Source organism: Mucor mucedo (assembly GCF_025094135.1).
Source record: "Mucor mucedo strain NRRL 3635 chromosome Unknown EV154scaffold_37, whole genome shotgun sequence".
NCBI classification, from domain to species: domain Eukaryota; kingdom Fungi; phylum Mucoromycota; class Mucoromycetes; order Mucorales; family Mucoraceae; genus Mucor; species Mucor mucedo.
The window spans coordinates 38,406-64,354 of NW_026252321.1; the positions used below are offsets into that span (position 1 = coordinate 38,406).

Genomic DNA, 25,949 nt, shown 5'->3' on the forward strand with positions numbered 1-25,949 from the left:
AAGTAACATGACTTTTTTCTTTTTCTTTTTTTTCAATGGCTTGATGTATGAAAATAAGACAAACGAATGTATGACCCGGTCAAGCTTAAAACCTTAAAAGGCCGTGGGAAGTTTACTCGTAATGACACACTCACAAATATAAGAGCTTAATTTAACAGCTCCGAGTGAATCGTCGTGACTATTAATCTTGATGTTTTATTTAAATGGACCTTCAATCTTGAAGTAAGTTACTTTTTCCCTCGTTTCTTCCTTTTATCTATAAACATGTTCTCAGCAAGAATCTTACCCTCTTTCAAGCGTACTGCTTTTGCACAATCCAAGAGACTCAGTTCTCAATTAAGTGTAAAATATTGTGTATGAAATAAGCTAATCATGATACTAATATCTTCTTTAAGGCAAGCAAACTCAAAGTAAAAAAGGCTGATGCACTTAAACCTTTAGTTGCTAACAACGAGCTTATCTTTGGCCACACTTTCACTGATCATATGTAAGTTAAGATTGTTTTTTTCTCTTTGTGATATCTGACAAGATATGATAGGATTACTGCCAACTGGGATGAAAAGAATGGTTGGGCTGCTCCAGAAATCCGTCCCTACGAAAATTTGAGTTTGGCCCCTAGTGCTGTCGTTTTCCACTATGCCTCAGAGGTAAGACAATGAAATTCACAAAAGCTAAGCGACAAAATTTTAACTGGTGTTGTTAGTGTTTTGAAGGTATGAAGGCATACAAGGATGAGCACGGTAAGATCCGTCTTTTCAGACCTGACATGAACATGGCTCGTATGAACAGATCTACTTCGCGTATCGCACTTCCCGTAAGTAGAAAGCATATGGATTGTTATTTAATGTGACATGACGTGACATTTAACTTTATCTCGTTTAGAATTTTGATGGCGATGAGTTAATCAAGATTATCGGAGAATATTTGAAGACAGATGAGAGATGGATTCCTGAAGGAAAGGGATACTCACTTTATTTGCGTCCTACCATGATCGGTACACAAGAAATTTTGGGTGTTAATGCCCCTACTAAGGCTCTCTTGTTCGTCATTGGTTGTCCCGTTGGTCCTTATTACAAGACTGGATTCAATGCTGTTCGTTTGTTAGCCACTACAGAGTATGTTCGTGCATGGCCTCGCGGAACTGGTGAAGCCAAGATTGGTGGAAATTATGCTCCTGGTAATACATTATTAAAACACCGCACAAGATTTACCCCACTAATTCTTTAAAAACGAATTATTAGGTTTGTTACCTCAACGTTTGGCTGCTGAAAAAGGTTATCAACAGAACTTGTGGTTGTTTGGTGAAGAGCACTCTTTAACTGAAGTTGGTACCATGAACTTGTTTATCTTGATGAAGAATGACAATGGTGAGTTAGAACTTGTTACACCTCCTTTGGATGGATCTATCCTTCCAGGTGTCACCCGTGATTCCATCATTAGTTTGGCTAAGGAATGGAAAGAGTTTGAGGTCAAGGAACGTCCCATGACTATGCCTCAACTTCGTGACCTCATTAAGGAAGGTCGTGTTGTCGAGATGTTTGGCTGTGGTACTGCTTGTGTTGTCAGCCCTATCAAGGAAATTGGTTATTTGGGTGAAGATATTAAGGTTCCCCTTGATCCTAAAGATCCTAACTCTCAAGCCGGCCCCTATACCAGACGTTTCAATGACGCTATCAACGCCATTCAATATGGTGAGGTTGAACATCCTTGGTCTGTTGTCGTAGAGTAAATACTGTAGAATATAATTATCCCCTCTAGTGTCTTTTTAATGTCACCATTATTAAAATATCCTGTTTTTTCACGCTATACAATGATGTAACACCTCCTTTTTATAAAGAATCAATGCCATTATGTAACCCCTTTATATCTTATTATTTTTGTATATATGAAGTAAAAAATTGTATTTCTTACGAAAGACAAATACCATGAAATCTGCAAAATACCAAGAGTTTAGTCTTTCAAATTTTTGGAAGAACAAGAGTAACAGCGCTACAATGAAGAAGCCTGAAGAAGCCGATACACTAATGCAATGCCCAACCAGTATGGTTCTACTTTTTATTCTATCTTTGGAGGCCGTTTTGGTATCCATTATCGAAGGGTTTATTATATACTTTCACAGTATGGTGTTTGCACAATGCAAATTTACATTGGATACACTGGGGTTTGGACAGGCCGATTTGATTTACCATGGCATATTTATCATGGCCCCCATCTACCAGCTATTTTTGTACTTGGATGCGTTACGGCAACGAAATATAATTCAGTTATTTGCGCTCATAATATTTAGTAAGTTCATTATAATCCAACATTATATCTGGTATTAAAGATTGTGATTTTCACAGGTTTTCTCATGGTGTGCTTTTCAGCTATCCAAACAGTCCAGCACATGACATATGAGCAAGCAGGTTGCAATCTGGATTACCGAAACGCAACCCAAGTAAACTCAACGGATATAGCATCGTCAGCGTATGATTTTCAAGACGACATTGATGCTGGTGTATCAAATATTAGACCCTTTGAATACGCAGTTGCTAGTGTCATAGGTATCTGTTTCATTATTATGCTTGCCTGTTCCTTCAAATTGTACAAGTTGTTTCACTGGAATAATTACTTGTCACATACGTTTACTGACTTGCGTCTACGTAACGCACTTATTGCTTGGTCTGTTGTTACAGGCTTACTCAAAATTGATTTCTTCTTTATATTTGCGTATGCCATACAGCTAGTACCGGCAGCAGTAATTGGATATACTGATATACTTGCGTTTGAATGTATTATAGTCTATGGTATTAGTTTAGTTGGATTCTTGCTTGGGATACATTCTATCAGAAACGAAAACATGAAGGCTTTAACTGCGCTCAGTACCATCATCACATTTTCAATTGGATATTTTGTTTACCGACTTTATACATTTATAATTCCAAGAGAAACAACAGCAGATCCATTTTGGGTAAGTACCTTTAAGTGCCCTTAAAGCGACAATTTAAACTTACGACTAACTCTAGTTTCTTAATTTAAATAGCTGACAAGATATGAACTGATCTTTACAGCAATGACAATGACTTTACTATCGATTACAACACTCGGTGCATGCTTAATTTGTATCAGAAATGTTTGCTTGAAAAAGGTTAGAATACTAGAGAGCTTCCAGTGTGTTTGCACCACATGTTACATGCATACGGCAACCATGGAATCCGCCTCAAGTATCAAAAAGCAATCGCTCGATTTGGAGCCAATGGTTACTGCACAAAGTTTTAGAGGTCAAATATATTAAACTTAAGAAACATTTATAATTTTTTTTTTTTTTGAAATTTTTTATTCAATTAATAAATTTTTTAAAAACTAACACAAAGCGCGTTCAAGATCCTAAAAGAAACTGAAGAGATATATTAATAAGTTATTCATAAAATGGTTTTTATAAAAAATGGGGAGATAGAAGAGTGTTTGTCTCGTAACTAAGAAGACAACCAAATAAGTGCAATAAAAAGATAAAGCAGGTTGGCTTCAACTCTATCGAGACGGAATCGTCTAACTCGGACCACACCTAGAACAGGTGGATCACACTTAAGACGATATAATTGATCTTCCACGAGTGTAACAGAGAACCATCATTGTTATTTGAGCGCAAGGCTCGTCGGTTCACCTGACATGACTTGTGGGATTTGTTCAAAAGAACAATAGAAAAAAATAGAAAAAAAAACTGTCTTTGATAATTACCTTTTACTTTACTAAGTGTTAAAAAAAATACAAGAAAAAAGTTTTTCTCAGAATGTTACAAGGCTTTTTATATAAAAACTGGTTTAACAGGTCACAAACAAGATAAGCCACAAATTTTCTATTGTCGTCCTGGCTTATTTTCTTTTAAACTACAGCTTTTCTATTTTCTTGACAATGACTACCATTAAAGAATATGCGCAAAAATATAATGAGCTTTCGAATAGTAACGAATTCACACAAATACCTTTAATAAAAAATGAATGGAATATTTTAAGGGACAGGTGTGTGAGCATGTGTGTTTAATTGAGAAGGATATGGTTTTAACTGTTTCTTATCTATTAGCGCAGAGATAAACACGTATATGCCCTCAGAGAACTGTGTCAATATCACAACCGGAATTACGAATTTTAAGACAGAGGCAGTAAAAAACTTCAACTCGGTTGATTTAAGCCAAAGTATCACCAATAAACGTGGTCATGTATTAAACACAGGTGGATCAGTATGGGCTCTTGAGTTTGTTCCTAAAAAGGCTTGCTTAGATCATGATCATACACAATATTTAGCTGTAGGTGGTTACAACTCAGTAACTGAGCATCACACCTTCGCAGAGAGCCCGCATTGTCGTAACGCTATTCAAATATGGCAATGTACATCCGACACAAATTCTTCTTTAAAACCGCAGTTAGATATGTGCATTTTACACGATTTCGGAGTAGTTGTAGATTTTAAATGGTGCCCTTCAAGTGTCTATGACGAAGCGGATAAACTTGGAATTATGACGGTTCTATTCGGAGATGGTCAAGTTCGAGTGTTTGTTGTGCCGCATCCCAATCTAGTACGCGAACAAAACAATATACCATTAGAAGAGACCGTATACAGTAAGCTCTACAAAAGGTTGCTCTTACTGTTCCACTAATTATAATCGTAGTCCTAGCAAAATCCCCGAGGCTTTTACTGAAATTACCAAGGGCTTACAACATGTGCATAGCTTGGGGAGGATACGACAGGTTGGCATGTGGTACGAAACTAGGGGGTATAATTGTATGGGACATACTGAAGTCTCTCAAATCCCAAGTACCTATTGTCAGTGTTAATATCTGCAATGCTAGTTTACTGGCAATAAAATGTCTTTCGTGGATATCTTTGCTTAACCGAGATATCCTCATTTCTTCAGATTCAGACGGCAATATTAACCTACATGATATGAACGATCCATTCATAGTATCAAAAATCTTTAGAGTGCGATGTAATTATGGTCTAGGACAATAAATTTGGCCTTAATCTAATGAATTAAATAGGTACGTATATCTGTATAGCAGGTACAGGGCACGGATCAAGGTTCTGTTTTGGTGATACGGACGGCATATCTAGAATAAACTTAACTTTTCAACAAAAGAAATCGGTCACATTAACTGCGCACAATTGTCTGATTTGGTCTATTGCAACAAGTCCATTTCATGGTATTGCTGCTACAGCAGCATCAGATGGCACTCTTATGGTCAAACCTTACTCGAGTGAGAAAATTAAATTCAATCCGAAACACAAGGTAACAAATTTATCCACATAGACACGATCGTTTACACAAAATCATAGTTGAATATTCTAGAATATACATTATATAAACTAATATTTGATAACGACACTCAAACATTTCGATATGTCGATGGATTGCTACCCAAGGTATGACTACGTGATATTGTTCTTCTCCTTTTATTACTTTCCGTTGGCACTAACACACACATATCAGACAAAATTACCTGAGCAATTGTATCATAATATACTCACAGACCCCATCGTTTCGATCCATAAGGTAATATTTATGCACAATGATGATACCAAATATTAAGACTACAACATAGGTTGCGTGGAACAACAATAATAATGCCAGTGGGTGGGTTGCGTCTGGTGGAAAAGCCGGGCTCTGCAGATTAGAATTCACAGGATGTTAAAACTTTAAAAACTTTAATAAAAGAAATTCGCACGATACAAATAGTTCTTTCGCTTAACTTTTTTCTTTCACAACATGTCGACACAAATAGCTCAGATGAGTAGCCATTCTGGGGTTATTAAAAAGGTCAAGATTACAGAAGAGCATGCTGTATTGAGTATTGAAGAGCAAGAAATAAAGAAACAAGAAGAACAGTTGGCAATTGTTAAGGAACTTAGAAGCTCAGAAGTCTGGCATGAAGCCATTCCCTACAGCTACATGACACCTTCAGCAATCAGACATTCACTTACGGCAACAACACTTCGTGGGACACACAAAATTTTGCGTCGACCACTCAAATTCTTAAAGGATAATCCAAGCGAGTGTATCGTTATTGTTTACCTTGGTGATCATTTGTAAGTGTGTTACCGTTTGGCAGTTATTGGGGATAGAAAGCATATGATGAAAAACTCGAAGTTCCCTTTTAAACCGTGCATTTATGATGTTTTTTTGGGTTATGGGCATGTTGGGGTTGTATGCGATTGGGTTAATATCCTTATTTGGAAACGGATGTTACCTAAAAAGTCAGGTATAATATTAATAAGGATCAATAGGTGCGGAAACAATGGGATTCACAATGGATTATTGGCCACCTTACTTGATGAACAGCTAGCTTATGTGGTATTGTACAACTTGGGCGAAAGAAGTCTTGCTTTTAAATATTGACTAATTCGTATAGTCTCTCCCTAATTTACCTAATTTCACTGGTTTTACTGCGAATCTGGATATAAATTACTTTGAAACAGTTGGACCAAATCAATGGATTGTAATTCGTGGTATTTTAGACAAAGTTGAAGGCCGCAAGGCATTTGCGAATGCGTGGATAGAAAATCTAGAGGGTGTACGAATGACAGAAGCCAGATCCTTATACATTAGTCCTAAAACCCAATAATTTTTGCCCCACACCTGCAAAGATTGGAAAAAAAAATATCTTCTTTTTGCAGCACCCAAATCCTGGGGAACTGAGTTTTTTTTTATTTATTTTTTTGCCAATTAAATTTTTGATGCCTGTCTTGATCTCCACTGCCATTTAAAGGTACTGTTTGTATAAAAGCTAATCATCGGCAGAGATTAAATCCTTTTTTCTTCACCCTTTTTTCACTTTTTTCTAAAAATTATTATGGACGTGGATAAGCTTACTGCCATTCCTGGAATTCCCTATCCCCAATTTTATGAATTCTTCATGGATTGGAAGACACCTGTAGCCATTGCTGCATCATACGCTGTCCTCGTTCATATCTTCAATCCTTCTGCTGAGTCTGCCAAGCTCTCCCGTGTTGAAGCCAAGAACCGTGGTATCAACAATGCCTCAAAGTCTAGCAAGTTCATGACTGCATTTGTCTTTTTGCACAACTTGTTCCTCTCCCTTTATTCCGCCATCACTTTCATCAACATGGCTCAATCCATGCACAAGACCTTCAACCGTGGTTCATCAATTCACGATGCTGTAAGTATATAAGAGAGTGAAAGAGTATTGGATCATGTTATTAATAACGTTTACATAGTATTGTGATATGGATAGTTTCTTATGGAACGATGGACTTGGTTACTGGGGTTATCTTTTCTATCTCTCCAAGTTTTACGAAGTTATTGATACCGCTATTATTATCATTAAGGGTCGTCGTTCATCTCTTTTACAAACCTATCATCATTCTGGAGCCATGATCACTATGTGGTCTGGCATGCGTTATCAAGCACAACCTATTTGGATCTTCGTTGTATTCAACTCATTCATTCACTCCATCATGTACATGTATTATGCTTTAACCTCAATTGGTCTTCACCCTCCCGGAAAGCGTTATTTGACTACTTTGCAAATCTCCCAATTCTTGGTTGGTGTCTCCACTGCCATCAGTTACACAATTGTTCCCAACTGTCTTAAATCTCCCGGTCAACAATTCGCTGTCGCTGTCAACGTTGCCTATCTCTTACCTCTTACATATCTCTTTGTTGACTTTGCTCGCAAGACTTATGGTAAGCGTAAGGCTGTCAATACCAAGAAGTCCGAGTAAAAAATCCCTTTTATCATCCTTTTCCAAATATATACAGGGGGAGTGGAGAATCAATATAATAAGAAAACAAAAAGCAAGCCAAAAAAAAAAAAGATAGAAAGGGACACGTTTGTTAACCTTAATCATAATATCTATCACCCTTATACACAAACAAATCCCTATTTATTTAGACATCCTTACTTTATTTTCTATTTATTTTAATTCTTTCGTTCTTGGATATATTTCATCCCAACATTTGTAATATAAACCACTTTTTTCATTTAAGAATAAAAAAATTCAATGAACTCATTTAATTACTGGTTTCTATCAAGTTTCAATTAGACCATCCAATAGCGACACACCTTATTTTGAAACAGGTTTCATTCCGTGACTGACATCGTAGCCAATTCAGGGCTTGTTTTTTCTTTAGCTTTTATAAAATGTTGCGATCTTGTGCTGTGGCATTCCAATCAACCCGTAAATCCCTCGTTGAAGAAACACGTTTAAAGGTAGACATTTCATAAGCTTCGGCTAAAACTTGCTAACCACCTTCCCTTCCTAGACTTTAAATCTGTACAGATCGCTGCTGCGATCGAGCGAAAAATATCAACATGCGTCCGTATTACAAGACTTGATCCGCGACAGATTTAAAAAGAACAAGCACAATACCTCCAGGCCAAAAGTGTTTGAGCTGCTGGTTGAAGGGGACCAGGTTAGTTTTATATGGATATTCTCGCCTATACTAGCTAAAGGTTAGCTTAGACACGGCTGCTTTTGGAAAATAGAAGTTTGGATAGCCAATGCATGGTGCAGAACAAAATAAACATCTATATTGAACAACACCGAGTATGTTGATCCCGATGCTCTTGTTTAATAGTGAGTCTAATTTTTTTTTTTTTTTTTTTTTTTTTTCAGAAATCAAAGATCAGACCACAGCATCAACCTCATCAAAAACGAGAGAAGAAAGAAACAAAACGGAAACCATATCAGGTTGCAATCACGACACAAAATTCTAGTGGTTATAGCTTTAAACGTGTAAGAGGCTGGGTGCAGCCTGTTCGGACAGCCATGATGTTGAAGAATAGAGTCAAAACTAATCAAATCAGGTTGGATAAGCTTTCCGAATACAAATCATGGCTAGAAATGGTTAGATCTGAGCGGCTATTCTTAAGCAATTTGGGCTGCTTACCAAGTGATAAATTATATGAAATGGGTATGTCGACTGAAATGGGAATTGACTTGTATATTAAAAAAAAAACTCAAATCATTTAGAAAGTACAATCAAAGCAGCAATTAAAGAAAACAACGAATATCACTACCATGCCAAATCATTGATGGAGGGCGGTGATGACAAGTAGAATAAAATATTTCGAATTTACTGAGTAAGAATATACATTTGTTTCATTTTTTATTCATATTATGTCACTGATCGACATAAAAAGGAAATCCTGGATATTATATATCCTGTTACTGCAATGCGTAGTAGCTAAGTAATATATGGCTACCGACTTTCAGCTGGCTGAAATGGGAATTTCAGCAGACAAGCATTTGTGATAGTGATAAAAATAGCTCATAAAGCCATGCTAATTATCTTGTCTCAGTATGCATGGTATATCGAGATGGCAGCAATAATATTGACAGATAGCTTATGCGTATGAAGTTTTTTACCATTAAAACCTCTCAATTAGCTACAATGTAACTCATCCGGCGATAACGACTTCTGCCATTAATTATCACAATGCTTTTTGTCGATACATACTGGGCTCATCGATTATCCTTTAAATATACATATTTCCTATTTGCATCATGGCCATTACCTTTTATAAACCAGCCAGTTTTTGTTTATTATTATTATGCTAGTGTATATTTAAAAACGGTCGCCTCTTCTTCCTTGAGGTCTTCCTCCACCACTGCCAAATCTGGAATTACTATCTCTGCTGTCTCTTTTGTCTCTGTTGTCTCTATTGTCTCTGTTGTAAGGTGCTCCCCCGAAATTTCTTCTTACACCTCTATCATTTCCTCCTAAACGTCCGCCTCCAAATCTACCACCGTCACGAGATCCCCTTCCGCTGTCTCTGCCACCAAATTGACGGTTTCCTCTCAATTGATTTACAGGAGGTCCAATGAATACAGCGACATCTAAATAATCTCCAATGTAGAATTGACATTCTTCTAAAGTCTTTTTCTGATCTTCAGTTGGTTTTGCAGGTACAACACGTCCAATGTCTCGACTTTGGTATCTGGCACGTTCGGTATCAAGATAAACTAGTCTAAAAGCGATTCTGGCATCGGGATCCCGTGCTTCAGGAATTACTTGTTCAATGAGTTGAGCAAGTTCTTCAAGTGTTGCATTTTTCCTAAATTTTATGTCCCTAACGTTAATCAAGTATAAAGGACATTGACAATTCGCTTTAATTACCAGGTATAAAGACTTAATTCTTCTGATGGAACTGAATCGACAGTAAATTGGGCGATACTAAATGGCTGCAGTATTAACAAACTTGTTTAAACTGAAAGTGTTTTGACTTACTGGTTATGACCACCGTTATGGGTGAATACTCTTAATAAGAAGGGGCATTCCTATAATATGAATAAGTTAAACATTTATTTGAAAGAATTCAGAGTATTGAGTACCTTTTCACGGTCAACGGTTGAGGCCATTCTGAGTATATTGTTCTGTTTTAGAATAAAAAAGAAAAAGTCTAAGGCGCGTTGGAACAAAAGCATCCAACTGTGACTTCGATAATTGAAAGATGAACCTATTTATCATTTTAAAGCACAAACAGATCAAGACTTTCAAGCTTTCTACAGCGTACAGAGTAAAATAGTAATGTTTAGGAGAAAGTTCATCGTCAATGAATAAACAAATAAAAATATGCTGTCCTTTTCCGTCGATACAAGGAAGGGATGGTAATGCTCCCCATAACTGCTGGACTTTTAAAGTATGTCATGAGCCAGAATTCGCAACACTTGAGAGAACAGGTAGCTAATGTCATAGTTAGTATACTTTAATCTATAAATATCATACAGGCAGCTGTTAATAGGCATCAATAAATACAATTGTAATAATAGTAGTTCCATGAAAGAAAATATGTGTCTAAATTTAATATTTAGCAGTGCTGCTTATCACACATTATAGGTTATACAGAATGGCTTTGCTTCACAAAGTTAATTTTAATAATTTGGAATAAAATTTATTAGAAAGTATCATTTTTAAGATTATTATATATATACAGTAGATAAGAGGAAATGAATAATAGGATGGTAGTATGATGTATGCTCGTTAGTCTTTTAAATAACTCTTAGACGCTGGATGATCCATTGTCTTTATAGGGAAGTGAGTCGGTTTTGCTGCTGCTTTCATCCTTTCCGTCCATTAAAATTCGGGCAGCTCCGCTGGCAGTTTTCTTATTTTTGGCAATCTCTTCTGCAGATTCTTCATTATCATAAGGTAAAACCAGGTTCAAGAAAATAGACATAATACCAGCAATAATATAACCTGTGCTGATAACTGTTTCAACGGCATCCATAAGGCCTTGAAGTGCCTCATTCTCAAAAGTAGGTAATACGTGCTCAAACCAGGTAGGTACTAAAGATACACCTAAAGCGATAGCTAAAGAGCCAGCAACAATGACACGATCACGACGAGTCCAATCAAGATAACCGAGGATACGAATACCAGAAGTGGCGACCGATGCAAACAAAAATACAGTCATACCACCAATCAAAGGACTGGGGATGGCCAAAAAAGCAGCTGAAATTTTACTGAAGATACCACATAATATTAACAGGGCAGCACACACAACACCTGCACGACGGTTAGCACAGCGAGTGACAGCAATAACACCATTATTTTGACTAAAGGTAACAACACCCATACTTGTACCAAGGGCGGAGAAGATACCAGAAATACCATCAGCTAAAAGACCACCTTGGCATCTTTCTTCGTAGGCTTTACCTTCAATCTCCAAGCCAGAAACGTCACTAGCAGCTGTCAAATCACCGAGACATTCAATGATCATATCGAGTTGAACAAACAAAAAAGGAATAATACCAGGGCCATAAACAGATAATTTAAAGTGTTTCACCCAAAGGAAAGTACCAACAGGAGCAGCAGCAATACCGGAATTATCGAACATACCAACAGCAGCAGCGATAATGCAACCAACCATAAGACCAATCACAACAGAAATATTTTTAAGGAACACTGAACCAACCAATTCAATAACAATAATCATAAAAAATACTGACGCACCCAAAGCAAAATTAACGGGTCCGCCCCATGGTTGAGCATTAGGAGCAGAGACGCTAGGACAAAGCATAAAAGGGCCGGATGTAGGTCGGCTCATACATGGGCCTGCACCACCAGCCCAATTTTTCATTGCGGATGAGATCAAAGAGGTACCGATGACAGTCAGTACAATACCCATAACAAGCTTAGGAAACAGCTTGCGAATAATACGGGGAGGCAAGAAACTGATACCAACTGATAATAAAGCGCAAATCATCTAAGCTTTTGTTAATTAAACAATTTCAATGATGTAATTATAGCCATGTGTATTTACCTGTGTACCAAGAACTGCACCAAAGGCATCAGGGCAAGCCAAATAATTTACTGTTCCATCGGCTAATGTCTCCATAGGACATGCTCCGCTCTTGTACATATTTCCGATAATAGCTTGTGCGGCAGGTACATTAGGGAAGGCAACACCCATAATTTGAAGAAGACCAGCTCCAATAAAATACCGAGTTCTGGGAATCCGGATACGAACAATTTGAACCAGACTATATGAAAATACATGTTATTAAATATTGCATAATATTAATGATATAACTATAATACCTCATCAAACCGGAGACAATTAATGAGGCCGAAACCATGTAACGACGAGTATCCTCGTCTAGATTTAAGAACGTCGATCCTTGTCCTGAAATCATGATGGTAGGAGCAATGATTGCACCGATTACAGCCAAAAAATCTAATGATTCAAAAATTAGAAACTGCCGTGAGATCAAACATTATGCTAAATTTCTTACGTTGAAGACCCATCAGAAGTGTAACTAAAATTGGAATATCATCATTAGGTCCATAGAAAGGTGAGCTATTAGCTTTTTTGGTAAGGAATGGAATATTGGGTATGCTATTTAATCAAGGCAGATTTTAGTAAATGGTGCGAACATTAGCTTTTGTATGTTCTTTACCAAAGTGCAGCATAATCATAGTCACCAATCCAGCCGTCTCTGGTTGTTACTTTATGTTTGATTTGAGCCCATCTAGAATTAGGAGCTTCAATAGGTGTGTAGAGATCCTGAACTTCCTGAACGTTTTCAATGTTGATATCAGTGACATTATATTTCTTTTCCTCTGTGGTATATGAAGACATAGTAGACTATGTAATTTGTATTATGAAGTGAATTATATAATTAAAAGTGATAGGGAGAAAAGAAAAGAAAATAGATAAAATGTTTATCTAGTTTATATATTTTTTTATTACTTATGTCTTTATCATATTACTTATTCGTTTATCAATGGTTGCCCCGCATTATAATCTTTATAGTTTTTATTGTTAAAAACTGATAAAGGACAATTATTTTCTTAATCTCGGGCTATACAAGAAGAACCCTTATTAGGGTAGATAAATCGGACATTGCAAAAAAAATTACGACATTGGGATAAAAAAAAAGATAGACTAGGAATTTACACCTCTCATTTGTCTTGATTTTCACAGGGAATATATGTTATCTATAATCTTTCTTATCACGGCTTTTGCTTCAGATTTCCTTACAGTCCCTATCTTGTTATTTCGTGAATGGCACCATAAAGTTCGTCTAGAGTACGGTTCATATTGACTCTCTGTGCAATCTTATTGGCTTATCCCTTGTAGGTCGAGTCATGATCCTCTTTAACAAAAGAAGTTTTGATAGCATCGAATTATTTATATAGCAATAATGGAGATTGTATATTAGAATTTCAAACTTCCAGACTGGATTTTTGTCTTTGATATTTGCCCTCTACCCTTTTAGGGGAAATTATACCGACTATAATCTGCCTTTTTTAGTATCTTATCTGGGTTACCAACACAAGGTTTTTTTCACGAATACATGTCAGCTGAAATCAGTTTCGTTTTTTATGTCTTTTTTTTTTATAGTCCCAAATTTGGGTATGGGTTCGGCATAGAAATAAATGATGTGATTTATGGTTTTCTTCTATGTATCTAACGTATCTGATGCAATCTGATGTATAGTAATAATGTGGATAATAAGGTATATATGCGTACACGTGTTATTTCTATATCTCAGTATTAATTATTTGGTATTCTTATATTAAATATTGATAGAAAAAAACACTGAAAAGTAAACAGTGTCTTAAGGGTATAACTAGAAATGCTATAATTTAATTAAAAATGCAAAGTCTATTTTTATTTAATTAGTCAATTTTTTGCAACAATATAATGGACAAAAACATTTCAGCGAAAAACAGTTTCTCCCGCCTCCCGTTGTATGAGAAAATCTCAAATCATGTTTGAATTTAGAATTCTGGGCTGTCAAGGATCGGAGAAAAGATCTCAAGCACATACTAATAATAAGCCATGACAAGAAAATCTATCGTGTGACGATCCTACAATCATGATGATTAATTACATAATTACATATGGTAGAATAATTCTGAACTATGGCATTCGACTATTATTAAAACAGAATATGTTTTTATAATCAAACTAGATGGTTTTGGTGAATTAACAAGCGACCGAAAAAAAAAAAAAAAAAAAAAAAAAAATTACATGTGAGTAATACCAGATGTTAAAAATTAGAGGTACACAATAGGTGTATATTTTGTTCTTATCAGTAAAATATACTCTTTTTTAATACTGTTTGTTTTAATCAATTATATAAACTCTCTGTCCCCCCAGGTACCCCCACATACCCTTCGCCTTTTCTGTCTCTCTCTTTCATTCCTACACGCACTTTATACTACTTTACCTTGTTTTTTTTAATCTTATCATGAATCGATTTCCAAGAATAGATCTTTTTGACTTTAGTAATCATAAAGAGGAGATTGCGGAAAATATGATGAAAGCTGCCTCGGAGCATGGTTTTTTTTATGGTAACTTTTGGGTAGTAAATTCTTTCTTGCAGTTTTGCCAAACTAACTAGATTAAGTTACTTTTATTGCATTTAGTTGTAAATCATGATATCCCGGTGAAATATATTCGCCATATGTTCGATACAAGCCATTCTTTTTTTGATCTACCTGAAAGTACTAAAGAAAAATACCTTATGGATTACCCCCGCAATGCAGGATGGGAGAATCAATCGCAGGTAAATAATAAGAAATAACGAAGATAACTTAACCTATGTATTAAAATTATTACATTTTAAAGGGCTATTCTTCTGGCTCCAGAGAATCTTTGCAATTTTCGTTTCACAACACATCTGATTTAAGGCCTTCAGAAAAAGATATACCAGGCCTCGATTATACAGTAGAAACATTTATGATGCAATGCGACAGTTTGTCTCAGCAGCTTTTGGTTTGCTTCGCCATTGGCTTAGGTTTTCCCCAGGATTTCTTTAAAAGATGCCACGATATAAGCCAACCTGACTGTCTAAACTCACTTCGTTGTATACGCTACGCACAAGATATAAATCAAACATCGCACAAAGGACTGCCAAACATTGAGGCGTATCGTACTGAGGCCCATACCAATATCAATACTTTTTCTTTACTTTTTCAACAGCCGGGACAGGATGGGCTCGAAATTTACTATGATAATGAATGGACTTCGGTTACATTGAATGATAACGAAATCATATGCAACATCGGTGACATGATTGTTCGTTGGTCGGACGATCGTTTCCAGAGTAGATCACATCGTATCCGAAACCAAGGATCTAACAAATATCATGGCTCACAATCTTTTATAGAATACGTTAATGAAGCAAATAGATCCGTTATCATCCAAGGTCGTACCAAATATACCAAACCTATTACTGCTGGTGAATTTTTGATGACAACAATAGAAAAAAATTATATTGCCTTAAAAGCAGCCCACACTAGCTCTTCTAAACCAAATCTAAACTCTCCTGCTGTGGTTATTGTTTAAACTTTACATGCTATATATGTTGAATGCTTTTATATCCATCTTTAATATAGTACTTCTTACACAGACTGTCGTTTCTCATACATTTTACGGGTATTTCCAAATTATTGTGCCCCATTCAGTAAAAATTCTATGTGGTAATAGCGTCTCTTCTGCTGTTGTAGACATGTCAGTATAATTGTCCAATAAAATAAAAACTTGGTTTTGGAAAAAAATATCAGAACACAATATTGATCTTAATATCATACTATAATTATGCAGGCTAATTTTGAAAGGGTAATAATTCTGGTAATTTAATCTCGTTGTTCTAAATGGGGTCCTATGAGTGTAGTTTCGTTGAAAAAATTGATATACAACAAGAGCATACCTGTGATGAGATTTATTAAATTGATAGATCACCACACATAAAGTTAAAACAAGGAATACTTCTATCATTTTAGAAATTATGCTGTTGTCAAAATTATTTAAGGGGTTTACGAGCAAGTACTCTGATTATTGTTATATGGCCATGATATTTTTCCATATCTTTCAGGTGATCAGCAACAAAATCATGCCAATCTTCTGCTTTGACTTTTAAAAATGGGGCGAGCATTGGTCCTATGTAAGTGCAACATTCACCCCAAAACCATCTCACGGTTTTTGCCTTTCCCGTGTCAGGTCCTATGAAAAAACTGATAAATTAATACATTTGCTACTCAAATTTGACTTGAATAAATAATACCACAATCAACATTAGTTTCTTCTGTTAAAATATGTTCTAATCCTGTATTAACCACCCAATCTTTTAGAAAACGGCCAGCGCAAGGTTCTTGATTAAGACTCTCCATCAGATTTCTCACTAAAAAAAAATCAATTTTGGCGTTCGAAGTTATTGTGAATTTTACAACTTACAAGCAATAAAAACCTTTGCACAGTCTTCGTTTCCTGTTTCCTATAAAAGTCACATGTGTTATTTTAACAGTATAATTGTAAGCGTTAATATTTACCCTGCTTTCATATTCCAAAAAGCCAACACATCCACCTGGTTTTAACAGTCGATAAACCTCCTTGAGTACAATGGGCCATTCGTTCCTGGTCAAAGTATTGGCATATGTGCGTACTTGAATATAATCGAAACTACTGTCGGGGAGGCTTAGTCCGTCTACGACATTTTCAAGTTTAAATGTCACATTTGGCAATGCGGTTATTACTTCGGATATTGGCACTGGATCAACACCTGTAAACTTTGTATTTGGATATTCAAGAGCGTAATCCATTAAAAAGGCTCCAGAATTACATCCTATATTGAGACAATGCATCCCCTTTTCGAGTGATATATAATCATGAACTTCAGACATGATATATCTATGTATTTACACATCATATTAAATAAAAAATAATCAATGGAGCTTATTTCTTTTTTTTTTCTTTACCCGTTATATAACTCTTTTAAGGCAACATAGGCCTATAAGATGGTTTTAGTCAATTTACATTAAAAACATTCATTACACTTACACCTGTGCCACTGAAATTCTCTTCCTCCTCACTTAGCGTAAAATTTTGCTTGTCAACAGCTGAGGGTGCCTGCTTGACTGTAGATTCTCTGAGTGGCTTTGTGCTGCCAGCCCTGCTTCTACTATTACTGCCCATGAGATAAATAAACAAAAAAGGGGGTATATAAAATGGGTATAAAAATGGTTTTTGTCGAGAACAAAAGGGGAATTATGATTACCAAGATCGCTCTATTTATGTAAAATACGTACACGCACTGGCAATATCTTTCTAATTTAAGTTTAGGTTTGGAAAGTACAAATTTATTGTTTCCCAGCTGGTGATAAAGAACAATCTGAGTATTGTCTCCGTACCTTACACTCCGTTTTCAGAAAATGATATCTATGAATAACCAGCTTTTATACAAAGCCTTATTTTTTATTCAAATAGCAATAATATATGTTAAAATTTGTTTTTTGAAGTCGCCGTAAACAAATACTTGATGTAAAGTACATGTGTAACAATAGGGGTCAACGTAAACAATTGTGTAAGGATTGATCACAAGCAAATGTTTGGATTATCTTGCCTGAAGCCTTGTGAGAACAGCAATGTGTTGCTTATTTTTAAATAGGGCTATTTAAAACAACACACTAGGATATAACGGTTTGCAATAGAAAAATGTACAATAGCTTTACATATTGTAGTGGAACGTTTGACAAAAAGCCTAGACATTTGGGCATTATTCTGGCTGGTATCAAATTGAGTAAGCGATCTATAAGATAAACTTTATGTTCGGTTCTTATATCTTGACCCCAATTCTAGCAAACATTCTTTAAACTTGTGAAGTATAGTGTCTTGAGATTACATTACAATAAGACGTTTTATGTAGTAGTTACACGAGCCATATTTCACTTCACATGGACGATCATTGAGCAACGGTCAAACAAAGTGTAAAACTCAGAGCTTCCATTTACTACCTTGTTTCGTTTTAATGATTTTTATAGCTTACCACATAAAACAGATTTCACATAAAAGTTTTGTAATTAAGTGCATTGAGGTCTCATTTTATTTATTTTTTTAATCTAACATATGTTAGTTAGCAGAATATGTGTAAATACAAAGTCTTATTTATATCCTGTGTCACCTACTTTCACCTTCCATCTCCGGAAGATCTAAGTACCCAGATCAAAATGGGCACACTTCCGGATCATGGGTGTACTGGAGATAGAAATAAATATGCGGCGCTGTACAAGTTAATCATGTTTAACTTCTGTGATACTAAGCGGAACCATACGCCGTCGAAGATAAACAGGTAGCTGTGTATGTAATATGTTAAAAAAATTATTACACATTTTTACTTTAGTAAAAATTGACCAAATAAAGAAAACCCACTTTATTCCATTATACTTTCTTAAATTTAACGTCTCTCTAAATCTTGATGCGACCCTTGGTATTTAGTTTATATTGTGTGTAACTTCGCTTGACAATTCAATAAACACCCTATATCGACATGATTTACAAATTTACAACTTGAGGTTTTGACATATAATCTTATGACTTTATTTGTGATTGGTATAATGTTTTTTTTTCTAAAAAACAAATTTAAGACACCCATTTAAAAATTTACATCGTCTCGCTTCAGGATATTTTGCAGTCGTAGATTTACAACGGTAATGTAGAGGACCACCTTGTACCACCCTTCGATCTCTAATTGACAGTTGAAAATGGATGAAAAAAGAAAGTATCATTGTTGGAATAATAAAGGTCTAGTTAATATCTATCATTGGATCATGTCTAAATAGTGTTTATTAAAGATCGATAAGCACCACAATAAAGAGCTCTAAGTACAATCCCGGGCACAAACTTTTAGACGATAAGTCTTTCTTGAGCTTTGAGTTTTTTGAAATAGAAAAATAGTTTTATTGTTATTCGAACACCAGTCTTTTATTATATGACCTGGTACCTTTTAAATTCCATTTTATTGGTTTTACTATTTAATAAATTGTTCTTCGATTTAAATTAGATGACAGGAAAACTTAAAATTATACAGCAAAGACTGTGTGTGGTGAACGCCAATGGCATGTTATTTAAAGTCTAATGGACTGCTAGTTCTATTAATTCATTTGTGAATAAACAAAATCAAAGTTTGATATACACAATGAAATACAAAATATGTTATGACTATCAAAGGTAGTTGTAAACGCTTTTACAATGCAAAATGATTGTTTTGGCAACAATTCGCTGTCGTCATTTCGTGACTGTCATAAGCACTGATTGCTGGATTTTTTTCCATTTTTTACAAAAATAACTTTTTCACTTTTAAATATAAATTACAATGAGTCATTTATCAGACGAAGATGACGAGTTTCTTTACGGTATTTCCGAAACAGATAAAACCACAAACCCACATTTAGACACAAAGAATGGTAAATAATCGTTAGCTTTGAATTTGGAAATCCTGATAGAACGATTACGCGACACAAGTAATATTATGCTAATTCCATTCTTTTCCGCATGAAAATAGATGTTGATGATTTATATGAATTGTATGACGAGAATGATACCAAAGAGTATGTGTCTAATACATAACAAATATTTCTACTTTGACGTATTAACTCTGTTTTTAAAAAATTAGTACCGAACAGTAAGCACAACAGCATAAAAAATTTGCTTGACACGTAGTTAAATTATTACGCATTTCTAGAAAGGAAGAAGACAGTACTGAGGATCAGGGAGCAGAAAAAATTGTGGAAGAAAACACTAATCCCGACATTGCAATCCCTGAAGTTGAAGGCACAATGGAAGTAGAAAATGAAGATATTGAAGAAGACGAGGACGAAGACGAAGACAGTGACGACGTAAGATACTTCAATCTACTTTTCCGTACTTAAAATGTGTAACGGCTATCATGTTTTAGGATCTTGAAATTATTTTAGAGCCTGAAGAGGAGGAACAAAAAGAACCTGAGGCTGAACATAAGGAGGGGTAATACAGTACCACGCGATGGAACATACATCCTGTATTTATTATAGTTTTAACTTTTTTTCTTACCCAGTGAAGCAGTGGCAACAACTGAAGAAAAGGATACACCTGTAAATATTAAACCCGGGCAACAAGGAAAACCATCATCTACACCTGCCGATAGTGCATCATCTAAAACAAATGTAGCAGGCGCAAAATCATCACAAGGTGGAATTAACCTTGAACTTGTAGGCGAGTATAATGGTCAGCCTATTACTGACGTCGACCTTGATAATGTGGAAGACAAGCCCTGGAGAAAGCCAGGCGCTGATATTACGGATTATTTCAATTATGGTTTCAACGAAATTTCATGGCGATCGTATTGTGCTAAACAAAAAATGTTAAGGGAGAATAAAAAGGTATATGGGATAAATGATAACAGCACTAGTTCAATTCTACTCACAATACGAATTAGATGATGGGGGATTTGGACATGAATGATTTTATGTCAATGGGAATGATGATGCCACCAAATATGATGGATGGTGGTATGCCTATGGCTATGGCTGGTATGCCAAACCCAATGATGGGGATGCCTATGGGAATGCCTCCTCCGCAATCCGGTGGCAATCCCGCTATGAGGAACAGGAATGGTAACTTTAATGCTAGAGGCTCAGGAAGAAATATGCCAATGGGCAGATCCAAAAATCCTGATGGCAAAGAAGGTGGCAGTGAAATGTAAGTCTCGGGCGAAATGTATTTACGTTTTGGTATTGATGCATATTTAAACCCAGGATGAATCCGATGGATAGTAATATGCAAATGGATGAAGGTGGTATGTTTGCAATGGAATTTCCCGGAGGACCTGGCGGTATGCCAATGAACATGTTTCCTCCTGATATGCCAGGTGGACCTATGGGCATGCCTTTTTTCAATCCAAATATGCCTGGTGTTCCAATGGGATTTGATGGGGGTGATTTTAGAGGCAATAATAGTCCTGGTAGGCCACCAATGAGAGGCACTGGTCATTTAAGTAGCAGATCCCAAATACCCCGTAGCAGCCACAGTAGTAGCCACGGTGGTAGCGGTGGACATAGCAGCAGCCACGGTGGAAGTGGCGGACATAGTAGCAGTCATGGTGGAAGTGGCGGACATAGTAGTAGCCATGGTGGTGGTAGCAGTAGCAGGGAACAATCTTCTAGTTGGAGAGGAAGAGATGATTCCAGTGAGCATCGCTCAGACTCGTAAGTAGTAATTAAATTGTAAATTAAGTCGATTGTTTATATCCAACCATTTTATTATAGACGGAAAAGACAAATGAATAGTAGCAGTAGTAATGATAGAGAGTCATCATCAAACCAAGATGATCACTACAACAAAAGATCTCGCAACCGTTAATTTTTTTGTTATTTATTCGTTCGTTAATAAAATCTGTCTGTATATCTTTTTCTTTATAAATCTCTTAACAGTTCTAATTCTGCATTAATTTCTTCCTGGGCTCTTTGCTGACCAATATTATTTTCACCAACTTCGCGAATGTCAATAAGAAAATCTCGAATGTCATTTTGGAATCTCTGTAAATCACCACTGTACTCAAACATACCCATAACCAAAACCTCGATTTGATCCCTATGATAATGTTAATATAAGTTATTAATCAAAAAGATATTAAATTGTCGTGCTCACTTTTGAAGTAAAGGGAATGCGGTACATAAAAGTTCCAAAGTATATTGTTGAAGGAACTCAGTATTCGACATGAGTGGATTGGAGACTTCGTTCGGATTGAATAACCTAGTATAGATTTCTCCTTCTTGTACAAGTTCGAATAATCTGGATAGTACTTGGCTTTGGTAATTGAATCCATTTCTACAATCAGGATCCACCAGGACTTCTAGGATGTCTCTAAGAATTCGCACATAATATGTTTCAAAGAACTGACATGAAATGTCTTCATCCTCAAGCTGTGCAACTGCATTGATCATATCCAAACATGTTTGTAATGCGATTTGTGAGATTTCTCGGATTGTATGCTTGGTTCCCCACATGATGCTATCAATGACAAGCTGAAATAATTCGGATGACTGGAATAACTCTAATACAAATGTTTAACATCAATACATAAATCATATAAAGACTGCATAAAATAGTACTTGCCTACGAAGCATCGTCTATTTAATACACGTAATAATCTATAAAATTCATGACGGAATTCAGGATAATCCACAAAATTGGATGTAATCATGGGTAGTGTATATTCAAATTCAATGCCAATAGTTTCTTTCAGTAAATCTGGCCAGATTGGATCCTATTTCGTCTAAATTAACCCACGAGGTTGAAATTTCCTGCTGCCAAATTATATTTACCTGCATTTTTTCGAACATACTCGTCAATAAACTCAAAACACGGGGGTCTCTATTTTCATTAATTGTGCTCTTATAATCGATCAGAATTACTTGAATCAATTCAGATAGCATAGTTTGGTCTTGTAGCTCAAGACATTCGTTGGAAATTACAAATGTTTCCAGCAACTCCAAAATCAATTGTCTAATTCGTTTGTGAAGTTGCTCCTTTGGTTGTCGACTGGAAATTCTATAGCATTGAATTAAAATTGGTGTAGCTATCTGTAGTTGGGTGCGAAAAATCGGACCGATAGATTCACATGTTACGACGTTGACTTTAAGCACATTAATAATGATTTTTAGTGCGGAAGGAGTGGTAGGATTACGAAGGGCTTGTGCAATCTTTTATCCAAATAATATAATTAGACCCAACGACTTTTTTTTTTGATTTCATATACGTACGGTTTCATTTGGTATAGCCATTAGTAGACTTACTGATCGATGTTGTGTACCGGTAGGTGACTCAGAAATAATGCTACCAATTGCCTTGTAAAAGGTGCAAAGTTGGCTAGAATCAAGTCGCGCAGTCATACTTCCTAGGTCTATCAATAAAGATTCCAAGACAGATGGCCTATCTCCTCGCGGAATAGATAAATCCTGTCTGCAACCCTGACATATTTTTAAGAAGGAGTCACATGCCATGTCTCTGACGCTGACTTGATCATGCTGCATATAGATAAATATTTTTTGTAATAGAAATGAAAGGAGATCCCAGTGAGACTTGAGGAACCGTACATATTGACCAGCTATATATAATAAACAAGAAGCGACCACCCATTCCTGGTCACTGTTAGGGTTGATACGTTCCTCCTTTTGTAATAATTGAACCAAATCTTTGGCGAGTATAGATTCCAAAAATTGATTTTCTTTTTGCTCAGAGATTGCGCCAGAGATTGATCCAATGGTCCAGCAAACACGAAATAGCTCATCCCAAGACCAAACTTTTGACGTAAACACATGAGCAAGCTTTTCCTGAATAAGGTTTTGGATATAGGCAGGATATATATTAGTAAGTGAGCTGAACACATCCCGCATAGATTTGGAAAGCACGGTAGTATCGCTTTGCTTCACAAAACCTCTTGTGATTTCTCCGTCATCATTTTCAATTACAAACACATCATCTGGCTTAACCATGTTTTCGATTAAAACAATTCCTAATTGCTTCAGTATGTCTTCGTATGGCGTCACTTGGTTATGGTTCATATCTTGAACAACATCGTATGTTAGTTTCCCCCAACACTCTAAACAAATTTTCCATATCTCGCGTTCGTGTACCCGAGATAATTTTAGCAAATATTGTAAAGTCTTGTGTACACTTTCTTGACCCCAATGTGTTTTTTCGACAAGGAGCCTATATTTTGCTAAAAACGTTGATAGAAATATGGCTAATGCCTCAATAAAGTGTTGATCTTCGTTACTGGATATTTCATAGAGCTGGGCTATATCTACATTGCTTGGTATGATACGAGTCATCTCTCTAATTACAATAGTATATATATTTAGAATGACATCGTTATACTGCTGATCTACAATTTCTAATTGAATCATTTCCGTAAAACACTGCAGTGATAAATTTCGTTGCATGGGTAATCCTGCCAACTACATATCAACGTGATAAGTAATAGATATAGTATAAAAAAGGAAATATACATTTACATTTGATTCAAGTATTTGCACCAAATCTTGCTGGTAAACAAATTGGATCGGTATCCAGCTGATAAACTTCAGTAATGTTTCTAATGTTGCCTGGACCAAATGTGTCGCTGCCGCTGTATGGGTTAATAGAACTTTTTTACAGAGGTCAAAGATAGATCCAAATTCATTGACCATTTGGTTCTTTAATTTTTGCATTTTAGCCATCGTCATGTGATCCACCGAAAAGTCGAAAACTTCTTCACTGATAAGTTGGGATATTTAGTGAATTTTGACTGATTTTTAAGAACGAAGTTTTACCTTAGCAATTTTAAGATCTTCATATTGTTTTCGCATAAACTAGAATTCACCAAACTAGAGTCTACTATTTCTTGAATGAATGATGGCCAATATTGGGGCCAATCCTTCTTTAATATTTGAACCAGAACGAGATCCAGTTTATTGATGTATGTCTTCTCGGACCGGAGTGTTAATTCGTTCGATGAAAGGTCGATAATACTCTTGACAATATAATTTCGCATAGCTAAATACACATTAATAACAGACCTAAACTCACACTTACTTAACGTGTATACCTAAGCGTTGCTCCATCGGCAATGTATTCCAGCGTACAATGACAAAATCTTCCAATATACCTAATGCAATAAACTGCGGGAACGTGTGTTAGATTTACTTAGAATCAAGGGAATGTGTCATTACCTTGGCTTGTGGGCTTGTAGATTGTTCTAATATTTGGTCAACCAATTGCCATGAATCAGGGTTTCTCTGAAATTCTGTCAAGACAGTCTGAGCTTTTTGTCTCTAAAAAACCCTCGCTATAAGCAATTTGTTTTGAAAACTAATAATAATTACTTCAAGTTTACCGTTACGTTGTCTCCTTCGTAAAAAGACTGAACCGTTTTGTCAAAGGTTTTTATATCAAAGGGACTGCTAATAAGCGACTAACATGACCGAGTTAGCAGTAATGACTTAGGTTATATATATAATGCACATACATTCATGACAAAAGTTGAATGAAAGGTTAAAGAATTGCGCTTCAAGTTTAACGATTTTTTAAAACCCCGTTAATAAATTTCACAAAATCCAGGTAATTGTGTATCCCATCTGCTTGAAATGGTGATCCTAGCTTTTTATAAAGGTGGCATTAATTGAAAGGCCAGGACCATATATAAAAAATCTGCCAGGTAGACTATTAATGCAGAGATGTCCTTAAGAGAATTGTTTGTTCCTGCTTGAGCTATATAAATAATCTGATTTTGTATACTATGGTTTGGTTTCACGGACATAACTGAATCCATTTTTTCACATGAATCAGTTATACTATCGCGTTTTGTATAACTACAGCCTGCTTTTATGAGTACGCAGGTTATGTCGAAATTGAAGAATGTAATGGTTTATGTCAAAAGCAACCACGCTATTTGAAAGTCAGTGAGTACGAAAAACTTTGACTTTGAAAACAAGGATCGGGAACGAAACTTGTCAGGTTTTTGACGCCTTTGCTTTCATGGTGAAAGCTATACCATATTTCGCTTCGCTATGCTTCTGTTGCTCTCTCATGACTATTACATAGATTTGATGTCATAGTGGCTTTGAAAGCAGTCAAAAAAATTTTTTGTAAACAAAGCCCTTTTTTTTTATCCCTTCTTTTTTTCTCTTTTCTCATTAACTTCTT

At 35.8% G+C, this 25,949-nt stretch overlaps 12 protein-coding genes across 12 annotated transcripts; 8 read left to right on the forward strand and 4 right to left on the reverse strand.

Moving 5' to 3' along the window:
* Positions 1–241: 241 nt before the first annotated feature.
* Positions 242–1,870, forward strand: EV154DRAFT_463162 (aminotransferase). Its single transcript, XM_051597621.1, has 6 exons — positions 242–342; positions 396–487; positions 539–647; positions 704–814; positions 883–1,177; positions 1,242–1,870. The coding sequence occupies exons 1-6, from the start codon at positions 265–267 to the stop codon at positions 1,727–1,729; spliced, it is 1,173 nt and encodes a 390-aa protein (XP_051458433.1). The 5' UTR covers positions 242–264; the 3' UTR covers positions 1,730–1,870.
* Positions 1,871–1,994: 124 nt separating this feature from the next.
* EV154DRAFT_419343 (uncharacterized protein) lies at positions 1,995–3,274 on the forward strand (the record flags this gene model as incomplete). Its single annotated transcript, XM_051595888.1, has 3 exons — positions 1,995–2,286; positions 2,343–2,950; positions 3,023–3,274. The coding sequence occupies 3 exons, from the start codon at positions 1,995–1,997 to the stop codon at positions 3,272–3,274; spliced, it is 1,152 nt and encodes a 383-aa protein (XP_051458434.1).
* A 605-nt stretch (positions 3,275–3,879) lies between these two features.
* EV154DRAFT_202181 (WD40-repeat-containing domain protein) lies at positions 3,880–5,652 on the forward strand. Its single transcript, XM_051594344.1, has 6 exons — positions 3,880–3,998; positions 4,060–4,595; positions 4,646–4,963; positions 5,016–5,263; positions 5,311–5,397; positions 5,465–5,652. Exons 1-6 carry the CDS (start codon positions 3,892–3,894, stop codon positions 5,561–5,563), a joined length of 1,395 nt encoding a protein of 464 aa, XP_051458435.1. The 5' UTR covers positions 3,880–3,891; the 3' UTR covers positions 5,564–5,652.
* A 109-nt stretch (positions 5,653–5,761) lies between these two features.
* EV154DRAFT_419447 (HotDog domain-containing protein) lies at positions 5,762–6,596 on the forward strand (the record flags this gene model as incomplete). The annotated part of the gene is made up of 3 exons (XM_051595894.1): positions 5,762–6,060; positions 6,259–6,325; positions 6,384–6,596. 3 exons carry the CDS (start codon positions 5,762–5,764, stop codon positions 6,594–6,596), a joined length of 579 nt encoding a protein of 192 aa, XP_051458436.1.
* A 175-nt stretch (positions 6,597–6,771) lies between these two features.
* Positions 6,772–8,007, forward strand: EV154DRAFT_442040 (ELO family). Its single transcript, XM_051596973.1, has 2 exons — positions 6,772–7,151; positions 7,210–8,007. The coding sequence occupies exons 1-2, from the start codon at positions 6,825–6,827 to the stop codon at positions 7,714–7,716; spliced, it is 834 nt and encodes a 277-aa protein (XP_051458437.1). The 5' UTR covers positions 6,772–6,824; the 3' UTR covers positions 7,717–8,007.
* Positions 8,008–8,135: 128 nt separating this feature from the next.
* On the forward strand, positions 8,136–8,452 carry EV154DRAFT_419243 (uncharacterized protein; the record flags this gene model as incomplete). The annotated part of the gene is made up of 2 exons (XM_051595884.1): positions 8,136–8,204; positions 8,258–8,452. 2 exons carry the CDS (start codon positions 8,136–8,138, stop codon positions 8,450–8,452), a joined length of 264 nt encoding a protein of 87 aa, XP_051458438.1.
* A 1,034-nt stretch (positions 8,453–9,486) lies between these two features.
* On the reverse strand, positions 9,487–10,380 carry EV154DRAFT_463173 (Sin3 associated polypeptide p18-domain-containing protein). Its single transcript, XM_051597622.1, has 4 exons — positions 10,330–10,380; positions 10,226–10,275; positions 10,115–10,171; positions 9,487–10,052 (listed from the first exon to the last, which is right to left on the reverse strand). Exons 1-4 carry the CDS (start codon positions 10,354–10,356, stop codon positions 9,563–9,565), a joined length of 624 nt encoding a protein of 207 aa, XP_051458439.1. The 5' UTR covers positions 10,357–10,380; the 3' UTR covers positions 9,487–9,562.
* A 617-nt stretch (positions 10,381–10,997) lies between these two features.
* Positions 10,998–13,079, reverse strand: EV154DRAFT_543414 (permease family-domain-containing protein; the record flags this gene model as incomplete). The annotated part of the gene is made up of 5 exons (XM_051604556.1): positions 10,998–12,203; positions 12,261–12,480; positions 12,539–12,674; positions 12,733–12,836; positions 12,898–13,079. The coding sequence occupies 5 exons, from the start codon at positions 13,077–13,079 to the stop codon at positions 10,998–11,000; spliced, it is 1,848 nt and encodes a 615-aa protein (XP_051458440.1).
* Positions 13,080–14,609: 1,530 nt separating this feature from the next.
* EV154DRAFT_202283 (uncharacterized protein) lies at positions 14,610–16,009 on the forward strand. Its single transcript, XM_051594345.1, has 3 exons — positions 14,610–14,800; positions 14,876–15,015; positions 15,078–16,009. The coding sequence occupies exons 1-3, from the start codon at positions 14,698–14,700 to the stop codon at positions 15,795–15,797; spliced, it is 963 nt and encodes a 320-aa protein (XP_051458441.1). The 5' UTR covers positions 14,610–14,697; the 3' UTR covers positions 15,798–16,009.
* A 95-nt stretch (positions 16,010–16,104) lies between these two features.
* On the reverse strand, positions 16,105–17,489 carry EV154DRAFT_463180 (S-adenosyl-L-methionine-dependent methyltransferase). Its single transcript, XM_051597623.1, has 6 exons — positions 17,289–17,489; positions 17,207–17,238; positions 16,781–17,138; positions 16,686–16,725; positions 16,516–16,632; positions 16,105–16,454 (listed from the first exon to the last, which is right to left on the reverse strand). The coding sequence occupies exons 1-6, from the start codon at positions 17,421–17,423 to the stop codon at positions 16,255–16,257; spliced, it is 882 nt and encodes a 293-aa protein (XP_051458442.1). The 5' UTR covers positions 17,424–17,489; the 3' UTR covers positions 16,105–16,254.
* A 2,093-nt stretch (positions 17,490–19,582) lies between these two features.
* EV154DRAFT_506077 (uncharacterized protein) lies at positions 19,583–21,683 on the forward strand. The gene is made up of 9 exons (XM_051601243.1): positions 19,583–19,690; positions 19,789–19,834; positions 19,900–19,908; positions 19,969–20,122; positions 20,182–20,249; positions 20,320–20,644; positions 20,701–20,963; positions 21,020–21,469; positions 21,530–21,683. The coding sequence occupies exons 1-9, from the start codon at positions 19,600–19,602 to the stop codon at positions 21,621–21,623; spliced, it is 1,500 nt and encodes a 499-aa protein (XP_051458443.1). The 5' UTR covers positions 19,583–19,599; the 3' UTR covers positions 21,624–21,683.
* Positions 21,677–25,278, reverse strand: EV154DRAFT_601973 (nuclear export factor CRM1; the record flags this gene model as incomplete). The annotated part of the gene is made up of 11 exons (XM_051607262.1): positions 21,677–21,854; positions 21,912–22,317; positions 22,380–22,530; positions 22,589–22,966; positions 23,027–24,223; positions 24,281–24,521; positions 24,578–24,800; positions 24,853–24,925; positions 24,977–25,078; positions 25,141–25,218; positions 25,273–25,278. The coding sequence occupies 11 exons, from the start codon at positions 25,276–25,278 to the stop codon at positions 21,677–21,679; spliced, it is 3,033 nt and encodes a 1,010-aa protein (XP_051458444.1).
* Between the last annotated feature and the right edge of the window lie 671 nt (positions 25,279–25,949).